The 16,573-nt window shown below is 41.1% G+C and overlaps 1 protein-coding gene across 1 annotated transcript in view; it reads left to right on the forward strand.

Annotated features, from left to right (window-relative positions):
- The first annotated feature begins 2,813 nt into the window (after window positions 1-2,813).
- Window positions 2,814-16,573, forward strand: part of rbfa (ribosome binding factor A) — a 28,760-nt gene continuing 15,000 nt past the window's right edge. Inside the window, exons 1-3 of the mRNA XM_039737075.1 lie at window positions 2,814-3,082; window positions 10,821-10,863; window positions 10,949-11,134. Coding sequence (XP_039593009.1) covers window positions 2,898-3,082; window positions 10,821-10,863; window positions 10,949-11,134 — 414 coding nt within the window. The 5' untranslated portion in view covers window positions 2,814-2,897. The remainder of the gene's footprint in view (window positions 3,083-10,820; window positions 10,864-10,948; window positions 11,135-16,573) is intronic.

Below are 16,573 nucleotides of genomic sequence, written 5' to 3' on the forward strand. Positions count from 1 at the left end.
TTTAATGAAGAAGCCAACTGAGGACCTGGAAGGCCTTTGTTTTTCACACTACGAACACTCATGTCCTTCTCCACTTAAGGAGTTGTGCACCTGGGCCTTTCCTTTATTTTTCTATCCTGATTAGATCCAGTTTGCCCTTCTCTCACTAGACAGCTTTGTATGAAATCTTGTTTTTTGGTAATCTGTCAAATGAAATAGATAGATAGATAGATAGATAGATAGATGTGAAAGGCACTATATGATAGATAGATAGATAGAAGACACTATATAAAAGATAGATAGATAGATAGAAGACACTATATAAAAGATAGATAGATAGATAGATAGAAGACACTATATAAAAGATAGATAGATAGATAGATAGATAGATAGAAGACACTATATAAAGATAGATAGATAGATAGATAGAAGACACTATATAAAAGATAGATAGATAGATAGAAGACACTATATAAAAGATAGATTGATAGATAGATAGAAGACACTATATAAAAGATAGATAGATAGATAGATAGATAGATAGATAGATAGATAGATAGATAGATAGATAGATAGATAGATAGATAGATAGATAGATAGATAGATAGATAGATAGATAGATAGATAGATAGATAGATAGATAGATAGATAGATAGATGTGAAAGGCACTATATGATAGATAGATAGATAGATGTGAAAGGCACTATATGATAGATAGATAAATAGATAGATAGATAGATAGATAGATAGATAGATAGATAGATAGATGTGAAAGGCACTATATGATAGATAGATAGATAGATGTGAAAGGCACTATATGATAGATAGACAAATAGATAGATAGATAGATGTGAAAGGCACTATATGATAGATAGATAGATAGATGTGAAAGGCACTATATGATAGATAGATAGATAGATAGATGTGAAGGCACTATATGATAGATAGATAAATAGAGATAGATAGATAGATAGATAGATGTGAAAGGCACTATATGATAGATAGATAGATAGATAGATGTGAAAGGCACTATATGATAGATAGATAAATAGATAGATAGATAGAAGACACTATATAAAAGATAGATAGATAGATAGATAGATAGATAGATAGATAGATAGAGATAGATAGATAGATAGATAGATAGATAGATGTGAAAGGCACTATATGATAGATAGATAGATAGATAGATAGATGTGAAGGCACTATATGATAGATAGATAGATAGATAGATAGATAGATAGAAGACACTATATAATAGATAGATAGATAGATAGATAGAAGACACTATATAATAGATAGATAGATAGATAGATAGATAGATAGATAGATAGATAGATAGATAGAAGACACTATATAAAAGATAGATAGATAGATAGATAGATAGATAGATAGATAGATAGAAGACACTATATAATAGATAGATAGATAGATGTGAAAGGCACTATATGATAGATAGATAGATAGATAGATGTGAAAGGCACTATATGATAGATAGATAAATAGATAGATAGAAGACACTATATAAAAGATAGATAGATAGATAGATAGATAGATAGATAGATAGATAGATGTGAAAGGCACTATATGATAGATAGATAGATAGATAGATAGATGTGAAAGGCACTATATGATAGATAGATAGATAGATAGATAGATAGACAGAAGACACTATATAATAGATAGATAGATAGATAGATAGATAGATAGATAGATAGATAGATAGATGTGAAAGGCACTATATGATAGATAGATAGATAGATGTGAAAGGCACTATATGATAGATAGATAAATAGATAGATAGATAGAAGACACTATATAAAAGATAGATAGATAGATAGATAGAAGACACTATATAATAGATAGATAGATAGATAGAATAGATAGATAGATAGATAGATAGATAGATAGATAGATAGATAGATGTGAAAGGCACTATATGATAGATAGATAGATAGAAGACACTATATAAAAGACAGATAGATAGATAGATAGATAGATAGATAGATAGATAGATAGATAGATAGATAGATAGATAGATAGGAAAGGCACTATATGATAAGTAGATAGGTAACTTTCAAGAAACCCGAAGACTAACCTGTTTTTTTGAGAAATCCGCTTCATTTTGTCCATTTTTGTACCTAGAACTAAACTTTAAACATGCCAGGACCTTGCAAAGCAGGAGACCAGAATAGCAGGCTTCAAAGGTTCCTCTAATAACCCATTAGGACTAATTAAGGATAAGCTAAGGGACTTGACCATTAAGAAACTGAAGCAAATGGCTGTTGAAAATGGGGTTTGCAGCCATATGTGAATAATGAATTAAAAATCAGTCATTTCGAGCAATAATAGCCATTTGCAACACTAGTAATGTCTTGGTTGTATTTTAAATCAATTTAATGGTATATTGATAAAAAAAAATGCACCCACTGTGTAATCTTATATTCCTGATTTTATATATATTATGCTATTCCATAAATGCCAACCATCATGTATTTGAAACTTCTAATGACTAAGAGCACGTTAACATGTACATTAATGTTTTATTGTGACTTCGTTCATAAATTATTCAGTACTAGCTGGTGAAGAAGGAAAAGTGACTTAAAATGAAGAGACTGACTATCTCTTCTAATATGTTTTACAACATCAAAACACTATACTATACAACGTCATAGGTCTCGAGTGTGTCCCAGCGGCGTTAATGTAGACACGAGACCAGAGTGAAGACAAGCGACAGCGACGATCTTTGTAACACCCGCTGTATGTAAGCAGTCAAGACAGATGGATTCGCTCGCGCTCGATTATTTCAGTCTTCCTTCAGACAGACAGTAGCAGTCACCGTTTAAGCCACCCGAGCACATCGATTCATTTCAATTTAATGCGGGTTGAGGGAATTGAACGCGTTGTCAGTCAGAACGATGCTGGTTAGCCGAGTCGGTGCTAGCATACGCAGATATCTGCTGGATCCCCATGGTGTCAGCGCAGCCATCGTACCTGATTGTTCCCCAAAGGGCCAAATCGAGCGACTTCGGACCAGCAGTTTTCATACTGCGACGCAACTCTGTGGCAAGAATCTCTTGAGGAAATTTGCTGCGAAAGCCAGGTAAGTGCGAGCCTTTGCCATACGTCCGTCCGCCTCTTCTGTCAATTCTATCCAAACCAACAACAATAATGGAGACCCTGACGTTTATAAGCAGGCAGCCTGTTGTCAGTGAGAATTTACCACACTGGTAGGTTAACTGAGCTCTTGGCAAGCGAACTTTAAAGTGCAGTCAGAGCAAAAAAAGGCCGAATACTAAAAGTTAGTGTTAAGAAGAGTTACGGCCCATCTTAATAAAAGGACAAGTGTCTGTCCAGTTGATATGTTTTGTTATATAAAGCATGGATTTGAACCCCAACCACTGGAGGAAGCTTAGGTAAAATATAACAAAGGTGTTCAGTAAAGATGTAAGCTGTGCTACCTGTCTATGGCCAGCTGATATCTGCTCCTCTGACTGTTACTCTCTGTTGGACTTTAATTCCAACAGTTGGTGCATCACAACCAATAGCACTTCCTTTATAAATCTCATACCAAATTATATATAACAGAGACATAATATGCTAACAATGAGATCTACAGTGCTCAGCATAAATGAGTACACCCCACTACATTTGTCAGAAAACCTTTAGTTTCCTTTCAGTATCAACATTTTCTAGGAGATACTGTACTACAAAATACTTCCACAAATGTGGGCCATTGATTGCAAACAAGATTTGTTAATTTGCACACACAACAAACACCTAACAAATTCATTCAAGCCCATGTTGCAACAATAAGTACACCCCAATTATAGTCTTAGGAGAAAAGCCACACTTAAGACTACAAAATTCTAATGAACTGGCATTCAACCACAGGCAAGTCTAAGGATTCATTTAAGCGGAGTCCAGCAGACGGGTGACTATACTTAACAAAGAAAAGCCCTTCCCATTTCATGCTGTCAGCAATGGCTCCACATGGAAGAGAAATGTCAAAAAAAAATCTGAGAAAGGAAATCATTACTTTACACAAAAAAAAGGTGAGGGCTACAAGAAGATCAGCAAAGCTTTACATATCAGTCAAGCAAAAGTGATCCAAAAATTCAAGAAAGATGGAAGTGCAACCATCTTACAGAGACGTCCAGGCCGTCCACGGAAGTTAACATCTCGACAGGAGCGTCTTCTGATGAGAAGGGTTGAAGAAAATCGCCATGCAACTTCACTGCAGATAGCTAAAGCAGTAGAAGGCCACACTGGAGTGACCGTTTCCTGTGACACCATACGGCGCACACTGCAGAGGAATGGCATGCATGGGTATCGTCCACGAAGGAAGCCGCTCCTGAAGCCCATGCACAAAAAAAGCACGCCTAGAATTTGCTAGGGCCCACGCTGAAAAAGATGAAGACTACTGAGACTCTATACTATGATGAGACAAAGATCACTGTTTTTGGAACTAATGGTTTCAAAACTGTATGGCGTCGTAAAGGTGAGGATTTCAAAGAAAAATGCATGGTGCCTACAGTGAAACATGGTGGTGGCAGTGTCCTTATGTGGGGCTGCATGAGTGCTGCTGGTGTTGGGGAGCTGCATTGCATCGATGGTATCATGAACTCAACAATGTACTGCTCTATACTGAAGGAGAAGATGCTGCCATCACTCCGCGCACTTTTCCAACACGACAATGCTCCAAAACGCACATCTAAAGCTACTGTTGCATTTCTGAAGAAGAGCAGGGTGAAGGTGATTGAATGGCCAAGTATGTCTCCTGATCTGAACCTGTGGGGAATTCTGAAGCGACAAGTTGAGCAGCACTCTCCATCCAGCATCCAGGCTCCAAAAGAGGTTATTCTTGAAGAATGGAAAAAGATGGAGGTTGCAATATGTCGCCAACTTGTTCATTCCATGCCTAGAAGACTTGGTGCTGTCCTTACAAATCACGGTGGTCATACAAAATACTAGATGTAGTAGTTTTTGTTGCGGGGTGTATTCATTTTTGCTTCAACCAATTTGAATAAAACTGAAGATTTTGTGATCTGAGTTATATTATTAACCTTAATTTCATGTTATGGAGTTAAACAAGTGTTCAATAAAACTCAGCCTTGTGAAAATTTTGGCAATTGTTCTTTTGTTCATTGAGCTACTGATTAAATTCGTACTTTTTAAAGGGGGTGTACTCATTTATGCTGAGCACTGTATGTTGGTTACTTAGATTTCAACACATCTGACACGGAATAATAAAAGGACAAGTATCTGTGTGTCCATCTGGCTGCTACGTCTCGGTCATTCCAACTGAGGGAACATTACAAACATTTGTAGCACTCATTTTGTCATTCCAACAGATGGCACATCACACACATTTTCAGTAATAATCTTTATTGCATTTGTAATTCCAACAGAAAGCGAATCACAAATATTAACATTGCTTTTACAAATCCCATACTACACTGTGTGCACAATTATTAGGCAAGCGAGTATTTTGACCATATCATCATTTTTAATGCGTATATTCCAACTCCAAGCTGTATTAACTTGAATGCTTATTGGATTTAAGCACGTCAGGTGATGTGTATTTGTGTAATGAGGGAGGGTGTGGCCTAAGGAGATCAACACCCTATATCAAGGTGTGCAGAATTATTAGGCAGCTAGTTTTCCTCGGGCAAAATGGGCCAAAAAAGAGATTTAAATGTAAAAAGTCTTTCAGAGGGATGCAGCACTTTTGGAATTGCTAAGATATTGGTGTGTGATCACAGAACCATCAAACATTTTGTTGCAAATAGTCAACAGGGTCGCAAGAAACGTGTTGAGAACAAAAGACGCAAATTAGCTGCCAAAGATTTGAGAAGAATCAAACGTGAAGCTACCAGGAACCCATTATCCTCCAGTACTTTCATATTCCAGAGCTGCAACCTACCTGGAGTGCCCAGAAGTACAAGGTGTTCAGTGCTCAAAGACATGGCCAAGGTAAGGAGGGCTGAAACCCAACCACCACTGAACAAGAAACATAAGTTGAAACGTCAAAACTGGGCCAAGAAATATCTGAAGACAGATTTTTTTCAAAGGTTTTATGGACCGATGAGATGAGAGTGACTCTTGATGGACCAGATGGATGGACCTGTGGATCAGTAATGGGCACAGAGCTCCACTCCAACGTGGAGGTGGGGTACTGGTATGAGCTGGTATTTTTAAAGATGAGCTAGTTGGACCTTTCTGCATTGAAGATGAACTCAAAATCAACTCCCAAACCTACTGCCAGTTTTTCGAAGACACTTTCTTCAAACAGTGATACAGGAAGAAGACCATGATTTTTATGCAGGCCAATGCTCCATCACTTGCATCGAAGTTCTCCACTGTGTGGCCAGCCAGTAAAGGCCTTAAAGATGAAGGAATAATGACATGGCCCCTTCCTCATCTGACCTAAACCCTATCGAGAACTTGTGGGCACTTCTTAAACGCTAGATTTACGGGGGAGAAAAACAATACACCTCTCTGAAGAGTGTCTGGGAGGCTGTAGTCACTGCTCCACAAAAAGCTGATCGTCAACAGATCAAGAAACTGACAGACTCCATGAATGGAAAGGCTGTTATTATGACTGTTATTGGAAAGAAGGGTGGCTATATTGGTCATTGATTGATTGATTTATTGATTTTTTTTGAAATGTCAGAGATGTTTATTTGTAAATTTTGAGGTGTTTGTTTATTATTCTCACTATAACAGATGAAAATAAACAAGTGAGATGGGAAAATTTTCATTTTTCCTTTAGTTGCATAATAAATCTGCACACTAATAGTTGCCTAATAATTGTGCGCACATATGTATTCCCCTGATGATGTTCACACTCACATTTCCGTTGTGAAACATTCAGGTTTCAGGTTTATTAACATTTTGGATTGACTGATAGCACTGTGTTTGTTCCATATTAAAATTAATCCTCAAAAATACAACTTGCCTAATAATTCTGCACACAGTGTAAAACCATTCTATTACTACATGCATTACAAAATACCTTCCAGGAGATGGCGCACTGCAAATGATAACACTGAGGTCCAAGTTGATGACTTGGATTTCATTGTGTCTTAGTTGGATTGTACAGCTAGTTTTTTTTTTTAAAAAGTTTAAGAAAAGACATAAACCGACAGAGCAAAGGGTCAAATTATCTAAACATGAGCAGCATGAACAACTTCGTGTTGAAGTCGGTGCTGACATACATAGAGACCTGCTGGACTCCCAAGGTGTCAGCGCAGCCTTCGCTTACGGAGGAGGAATACCCGACTGTCCCACGATGGGTCAATGCAGGCGACGTTGGTCAAGCAGTTTTCATTGCTTGCCAACCCCCCTTGCCTGTGCTACGCGCCAGCCACTTCACGTCTCAGCTGCTCATGTTGTGAAGAGGGGGGCTGAACACACCCTAAGGAGACGCAGTCGCTCCTACCAAACCCCCTCTTAAACGGTGCTACAATGGGGAAACAAATAGTTTTTTGGGTTTTTTTACCTCCTCTTTGCTCGATCAGCTGCTGTCGTGCCGTGTGATCTTCATCTCGTATGGCGCTTCAAACATTTAAAAGCCTGTACAGTAGCTGTTCTACTCTTTGTCTTTTATTTCCGGCCTCGGATGTTAGGTCTTGATATTTTTTAGTTTATAATTTAAAAAACAATAAGAATCGGAAAATCTAACAACGTCACATTAAAGTTCGATAAATTCTGAAAAGAATGATACCACACATGTACAGTTGTGCTTGAAAGTTTGTGAACCCTTTAGAAATTTCTATATTTCTGCATAAATATGACCTAAAACATCATCTGATTTTCATTCAAGTCCTAAAAGTAGATAAAGAGAAACCAGTTAAACAAATGAGACAAAAATATTATACTTGGTCATTTATTTATTAAGGAAAATGATCGAATATTACATATTAGTGAGTGACAAAAGTATGTGAACTTCTAGGATTGGCAGTTAGTTTGAAGGTGAAATTCGAGTCAATGGGATGCCAATCAGGTGTGAGTGGGCACCCTGTGTGATTTTCAAGAACAGGATCTATCAAAGTCTGCTCTTCACAACACATGTTTGTAGAAGTGTATCATGACACGAACAAAGGATATTTCTGAGGACCTCTCAAAAAGAGTTGTTGATGCTCATCAGGCTGGAAAAGGTTACAAAACCATCTCTAAAGAGTTTGGACTCCAACAATCCACAGTCAGACAGATTGTGTACAAATGGAGGAAATTCAAGACCATTGTTACCCTCCCCAGGAGTGGTCGACCAGCAAAGATCACTCCAATAGCAAGGTGTGTAATAGTCGGCGAGGTCACAAAGGACTCCAGGGTAACTTCTAAGCAACTGAAGGCCTCTCTCACATTGGCTAATGTTCATGTTTACGAGTCCACCATCAGGAGAACACTGAACAACAATGGTGTTCATGGCAGGGTTACAATGAGAAAGCCACTGCTCTCCAAAAAAACATTGCTGCTCATCTGCAGTTTGCTAAAGATCACGTGGACAAACCAGAAGGCTATTGGAAGAATGTTTTGTGGACGGATGAGACCAAAATAGAAGTTATTGGTTTAAATGAAAAGCGTTATGTTTGGGGAAAGGAAAACACTGCATTCCAGCATAAGAACCTCATCCCATCTGTGAAACATGGTGGTGGTAGTATCAGGGTTTGGGCCTGTTTTGCTGTATCTGGGCCAGGACGGCTTGCCTTCATTGATGGAACAATGAATTCTGAATTATATCAGAGAATTCTAAAGGAAAATGTCAGGACATCTGTCCATGAACTGAATCTCAAGAGAAGGTGGGTCATGCAGCAAGACAACAACCCTAAGCACACGAGTCGTTCTACCAAAGAATGGTTAAAGAAGAATAAAGTGAATGTTCTGGAATGGCCAAGTCAAAGTCCTGACCTTAATCCAATCGAAATGTTGTGGAAGGACCTGAAGCGAGCAGTTCATGTGAGGAAACCCACCAACATCCCAGAGTTGAAGCTGTTCTGTACGGAGGAATGGCGGTGTGCAGGAATAAGCAAAAGCTACCGGAAACGTTTAGTTGCAGTTATTGGGGGGTCACACCAGATACTGAAAGCAAAGGTTCACATACTTTTGCCACTCACAAATATGTAATAGTCGATTATTTTCCTCAATAAATAAATGACCAAGTATAATATTTTTGTCTCATTTGTTTAACTGGTTTCTCTTTATCTACTTTTAGGACTTGAGTGAAAATCTGATGATGTTTTAGGTCATATTTATGCAGAAATATAGAAAACTAGGCAACCCGTGGCGTACCATACGCCGCATAATCAGGCCGGTTTTTTAATGATTTTTAAGCACAGGGAGAAAATTAACATTTGACAAATCGGTAATGTAATAAATCACCAAGAAAAGCAACATTGTAACAATGCATGGAACGAACCAACACACAGTCGTCCGTGACTGAAAACTGGTGGACCGTCCTTGCGCCTTCTCCTGCCAGACAGAGGGATGGGGGTGCACGGCGCAGAGTGTGGAACGGGAGGAGAGGAGAAGGACGTCCATTCAGCTCCCTCCGTCATGCTAGTCTGCTGATTTCTCGTTCAGTATGCACTGCCCGCTCATGTGCCCACCTCCAACTTGTCGTCTTTACACAGTCCAGATGCACCTGTGACTCATGTAGACGTTTCATTGCTCTGTGTGGTTTTGGCTGCTTTTCTATATATAATCCACCAAGACACCCGACCATGGTAGTAGCGAGGTGGGAGGGCGGTGTGCACAAAGGGTAGGGACGCAACCAGTGGGAGCGGATGAATCGCACTTAGTGGGAATTCCACGGTTTGCAGCCCGAATGGGGTTCAACGGCTTACCCACGCCTCTCTGTGCCGGGTAGACACACGCTCAATGTCATGCATAAATTATTTATTGAATGCTAAACACTTCTGGAAAGACACGGTTGTCTAAAACGGGTTGGTGTGAGAATACAACAGTAAATGAATGAAAAGATGGAACTCTGGAGAGAGCAAAATACAACACAATAGTGAACCCGCGGCATAACAAACGCCGTATAATTATTTATTGATGGTTGAACACTTCTAGAAAGACACAGTTGTCTAAACAGGGAGGGTTTGAGGATACAACAGAAAGTGAATGAAAAGATGGAACTCTGGAGAGAGCAACATATAATTGTCCGTGAGTGAAGAAGACGCATGTTTGTCGCGGATGCGAATTGCTGTATGTAGCGTGTAAAACAGTTTGCTATGGTGCACGAGTTCGTGCGTCGTAACCAAAAACTCGGTTTTTAAAGACTGCTTACTTCATTGTGTTTTAACCTCATTTGTAAAGGATTGTTTTAAGGATCCCATGGGATACCCCTCGCAAACCGTTTTACACGCTGCATATGGCGATTCACCTCCGCGAGAAACATGCCTCTATGAACAGTCAAGGTGGCTCGGAGGTACATGAGGCCTCTACGACAGACGAATATAAATGACGCCGTTCCTTCTGTGTCATTGCGTCCGAGTTGGTGGGCGTGGCTCTGCGAGTTGTCATTGTATCCAATGGTCTTGGAGTTAGGCGTGGCTCCTCCCTGCATGCGCCTTAGGTGTCTTACTTGTCGGCAGTTTAGTGAATCCACGCCCCTTCCGGCGTGCTTTCCATGGGTGTCTTGCCTTAGTGAATTATATATAGAGATTCTAAAGGGTTCACAAACTTTCAAGCACAACTGTATATGTAGGTTTTAAAATAAGCCCATTTAAAGCATAACATAAAATCATTAGGGTTAGGGTATAAATATGAGTACATGTATTTATGCTTTGTATTGATGTTTCACAACTTCTGTTTATTGTTTTCAAAATTTACAGAAAAAAGCTTTGGTATGAAAGTCCGACAGTTGGATCGAAACTGGTGAGTTCTTGCATTTTTTTGGTTTTTAATGTTTTCGTTATTATTTATTTGTGGGCTCAGTGTCGACTTTTCTTTTTATTGGTAGATGCACAAGCCGTCCAGCCTTGAAAAAGTCATGAAGTGGGGGGTATCATCCCCGCAGAAAAGCAGCAGGGAAGAAAGCCTTCAGATGAGGACTCTGAACACAATTCTGTATCGAGCCATCTGGGACCTGCTGAATTCGCACGACGTCAGTCCACAGATCTGCGACCTGGGCATTGAGATCTCAAAGGTCAGTGTGTTCATAGAAAGTCGCTGGTGTTGTGGTTTGTCTATTTTCAGTCTGGACTTCTAACGTTTTATGGATAGGTTCTTTACGTTTTAGCTGATGTAAATATTATCCTATGAATAATAATTGTTTTGAAATAAACGGGGACGGGACGCCTGATTCTAAATGAAACTGTACAAGTATCTAGAGCAGGCTTATATGTGAAGACTTTCCGGGACACCAGCCTATTTGTCAGATTTGTTTTTGTAATTTGTGCCTCGTGATTCAAGCCTTAATGATGGTTTAATTTTTTATAGATGATAGGCAGATTATGATGCTATACCAGAAGTAATTACATTTACTGTATTTTATTTATTTGTACAGAGATCAGGTGTGATGGCCGTGTTCTTTGTGATGTGTTTTTAAAGTTACGTTGCAGTCTCTCTGTAAAACCTGTTTGACCAACCAAATTTCAGTCTTGGAACAATAAAATAGAATAGAAATGAAAGATTAACTGTAACTTGTTCATCGCCATGGCTTACACAAGTAATTCGTGGACCGGCAGTCGAGTTTCGTGTTTTATTTCTGTGTCCCCCCATACCACCCAGTTCAAATGCTCATTTGTATCTGAGCACATTATAATAATATTTGTTTAAATTTATATAGCACTTTTCTTCCTACTCAAAAGCACTTCAGACCACTAATGTGTAACACTCACCTGGATGTTGCGATGGCTCAATGCACATTAGCTATTAGGTGGGGGAGGGGATTAGAAATGGGGGATGATTAGGGGGTCTGAATGACTAGACTGTGGTGGGCAATTTAGCCAGGACATCGGGATACACCCTGCTTCTTTATGAAGGATGACCACAGAGAGTCAGCTCCCCACTTTTATGTCTGATTTGAAGGACACCGCCATTTTTTACAGCACAGTGTATCCCCACCCTCCCGTCATGGCACATTCGGACCACAGGTTTACGCGCCCCCTGCTGGCCTCACCAACACCTCTTCCAGCAGCACCCCAAGCTTTTCCTAGATGAAGGGTGGGCAGTGCCAGTCCTGGAAAAGCCGCAGTGGCCACAGGTTTTCATTCCAACCCAATTGCTTAGTTACAAACCAATCCTTGCCAGTCTCAGACCTTTATTTAATTTTATGGCTTGTTAGTCTGCACAATGTAAGGTTGTTATACCATAGATTTTTTTTTTTTTCCTTTCCAAGGATATCATCCAAATGATTTGAAGCCTAAAATGGGATAATTTTCAGTCTGTCGCATTTTTCTATTAAGTGTTTAATTAAATCAAACAGTCATGATGAACACGTGCAGATGTATTTGGGGGAAAAAGTTAGCTGGAGAACTGCTGGCGGCTTTGTCTTTTACATCTTATTGCTAATAAGGAGCCATTAAAACAGTGAAGGCAGCAGTTTAAGATTGAAATAAGCAGCCGAGGGTGGACAACCTTAACAAGCGAGACCACTAAAATGAAGCATCAAAATGTCACTTAAGCAATTAGGGCGTCATCAACAATAATTGACTTCTCATTAAGAAACTGGGTTGGAACAAAAACCCGCAGCCACTGCGGCCCTCCAGGACCATGTGGTGTTATGGGTCCACAGCTCGCTCAGCAAAGGCCGTTTTTATTTAAATAATCAGCGCGCTCGCGGCGGCTTAGTGAGGGGGCGTGGTGGCCGTAGCAAGCCGCAGGGCGATCTGCAGTGTGGGCGTTTCTCACCTAGTGCACAGGTGATGGACGGCCCACATCCGTGATTGTTCCTGTGGCTAATGTGCTGCAGCTGCTATTACCCCCAAATATATAGAAGCGAGTCGGTTACAAAGGGCGAGGAGTTAAAAAAAAAAAAGAAAAAAGAACAATGATGAAAAAAAAAAAAGAAATGATGGAGATTATAGGAAGCGAGCAAGCAAGTCGGTGCAGGGGAGTGAACGAGTGCTCGCGGGCAGCTGCGTGGAAGTCTGGGTGTTAGGCCAACACCCAGGAGCTGAAGTAGAAGTCGCTCCCGCTGAGCGATCATGCAGCGGGAGTGACCAAAGAAGGAGAGACAGTCCGCGTAAGGCTGGGGCGGCGGCGGAAGTCGGGAGGCTTGGAGGTGAAGTCCTTGGTGTGGGCGTCCTGGAAGTCTCAGGCCTGGGATGAGTGCCAGACCGAAGCCAGGATCGGGAGGACTCCAGACCTGTGTGTGTGTGTGAGAGAAAGGGCAGCTACAGAGAGCGTCTCGCCTGTTGCAAAGCCCAACCGGGAGAAGCAGGTGAGACGCTAGTGTAGAAGAGCACCAGGCTTGCTATTGATTTGAGAATGCTTCCAGCAACGGTTTTAGCCTCTGGTTTTTTAAAGGACTGTTTGTTTTTGTATTTTTAAACCTGCACATTTCTTTTAGTGGATTATTTATTTGATGAAGACTTTGAAGCACTGCACTTTGTGGACACTTTGTTTTTGATTTGTTGTTGGTTTTAAATAAAAGCACTTATGCCTTTTTTTTTACATCATCCCCTTGCTATTGTTGCCTCACTGCTTAGCTCAACTCGGTGACATTATCGACGGTGTTGAGTTCCAGGGCTCCCGAACAACGGATGGGAGCATGGAGCTGAACCCGCATCATCACAGACCACCGCTGCCCACCCCTGTTCTAGATGGTCTCCTATCCAAGTACTGGCAGGGTCTGAACAGGCTTAGCTTCAGGTGGATCACCTCTTGTGCAGCACAGCTGGTATGGCTGTATTCTCTTTTCTTTCGCCAGAACGTTTCCAGTGGTGGTTTATCTAACCGTATTTTTTTGGTTCAATAATCCATCTTTAAAAGAGTACTCTTCTTCTTTTGGCTACTCCTGTTAAGAGTTGCCACAGCGGATCATCATTTTTCATATCTTTCTGTCTTCTTCATCTTGTCCTGACACACCCATCACCTGCATGTCCTCTCTCACCACATTCATAAACCTCCTCTGAGGCCTTCCTCTTATCTAACAGCTCTATCCTTACCATCCTTCTGCCAGCATACCCAGCATCTCTCCTCTGCACATGTCCAAACCAACACAATCTCGCCTCTCTGACTTTGTCTCCCACCCGTCTCCCCTGAGCTGACCCTCTAATGTCCTCATTTCTAATCCTACCCATCCTCTTCACCCACAATGCAGATCTTATCATCTTTAACTCTGCCACCTCCAGCTCTGTCTCCTGTGCCAACATCTCCAACCCATATAACACAGCTATCTTTAAAAGAGTACTCTACCCAATTTAAACGCTCAATCGAGTCTGAACACATTTCGCTCACAAGTGTTTCCCAGAGGTGATTTATTTAACTGTATTTTAATAAAAAAAGACGTGTTTAGGAGGCTGTGAGCATACAACTGGATGACTTGACATATGAATTATGTGACACACAGTAATATGACTTTCTTTTTCATGGACATTTTTGATATTGTTTGTTGTTGTCCTGTGTTGGACACCACAGACCCCTGTTATGTTGTTATCTTTACTCTGCTTGAAAACTTGAGTTAAAGCCTGGTCTCGGCCATCACTACAAAGCACATGGGCTAAGTAATATACATAAAAAGAATCATTTTTGGGCAGAGTATCCCTAAATAACAGCTGTTTGCACTATGCAATGCAAATCTAGACCACTGAACTGATGTACTGCGTAGTGAAACTAAACTGCTCAAAAAAATTAAAGGAACACTTTGAAAACACATCAGATCTCAATGGGAAAAAGAAATCCTCCTGGATATCTATACTGATATAGACTGGGTAATGTGTTAGGAACGAAAGGATGCCACATCGTTTGATGGAAATGAAAATGATCAACCTACAGAGCCCTGAATTCAAAGACGCCCCAAAAATCAGAGTGAAAAAATGATGTGGCAGGCTAGTCCATTTTGCCCAAATTGAATTGCAGCAACTCCAAATTGTACGCAGCACTTTGTATGGCCCCTGTGTTCTTGTATACATGCCTGACAACATCGGTGCATGCTTCTAATGAGATGACAGATGGTGTTGTGGGGATCTCCTCCCAGATCTGGACCAGGGCATCACTGAGCTCCTGGACAGTCTGAGGTGCAACCTGGTGGCATTGGATGGACCAAAACATAATGTCCCAGAGGTGTTCTATTGGATTTAGGTCAGGAAAGTGTGGTGGCCAGTCAATGGTATCAATTCCTTCATCCTCCAGGAACTGCCTGCATACTCTCACCACATGAGGCCAGGAATTGTCGTTCACCAGGAGCCACTGTACCAGCATAGGGTCTGACAATGGGTCCAAGGATTTCATCCTGATACCTAATGGCAGCCAAGGTGCCTTTGTCAAGCCTGTAGCGGTCTGTGTGACCCTCCATGGATATGCCTCCCCAGACAATCATTAACCCACCACCAAACTGCTCATGCTGAATGATGTTACAGGCAGCATAATGTTCTCCATGGCTTCTCCAGACCCTTTCACTTCTGTCACGTGCTCAGGGTGAACCTGCTCTCATCTGTAAAAGCACAGGGCACCAGTGGTGCATCTGCCAATTCTGGTATTCTATGGCGAATGCCAATCGAGCTGCATGCTGCTGGGCAGTGAGCTCAGGGCCCATTAGAGGACATGGGGCCCTTGGGTCACCCTCATGAAGTCTTTCTGGTTGTTTGGTCAGAGACATTCACACCAGTGGCCTGCTGGAGGTCATTTTGTAGGGCTCTGGCAGTGCTCATCCTGTTCCTCCTTGCCCAAAGGAGCAGATACTGGTCCTGCTGATGGGTTATGGACCTTCTATGGCCCTCTCCAGCTCTCCTAGAGTAACTGCTTGTCTCCTAGAATCTCCTCCATGCCCTTGAGACTGTGCAGGGAGACACAGCAAACCTTCTGGCAATGACACATATTGATGTGCCATCCTGGAGAAGTTGGACTACCTGTGCCACCTCTGTAGGGTCCAGGTATCGCCTCATGCTACCAGTAGTGACACTGACTGTAGCCAAATGCAAAACTAGTGAAGAAACAGTCAGAAAAGATGAGGAGGGAAAAATGTCAGTGGCCTCCACCTGTTAAACCATTCCTGTTTTGGGGGTCATCTCATTGTTGCCCCTCTAGTGCATCTGTTGTTAATTTCATTAACACCACAGCAGCTGAAACTGATTAACAACCCCCTCTGCTACTTAACTGACCAGATTACTATCCCATAAGTTTAATTGACTTTATGCTATACTCTTGATTAAAAAGTGTTCCTTTAATTCTTTTGAGCAGTATATTTTCATAAAAGTGAAGGAGTAACTGCGGTGGGCTGGCGCCCTGCCCGGGGGTTTGTTTCCTGTCTTGCACCCTGTGTTGGCTGGGATTGGCTGCAGCAGACCCCCGTGACCCTGTAGTTAGGATATAGCAGGTTGGATGATGGATGGATGGATGGATGGGATGAAAGAATAAATCCTGCAAAGACTGTGTGTTGTCAATGCCTATACATTTCAGGAAGTCTGTGTGAATGTTTTTA

This window comes from Polypterus senegalus, chromosome 15 (assembly GCF_016835505.1).
Source record: "Polypterus senegalus isolate Bchr_013 chromosome 15, ASM1683550v1, whole genome shotgun sequence".
In the NCBI taxonomy this organism is placed as follows: Eukaryota; Metazoa; Chordata; class Cladistia; order Polypteriformes; family Polypteridae; genus Polypterus; species Polypterus senegalus.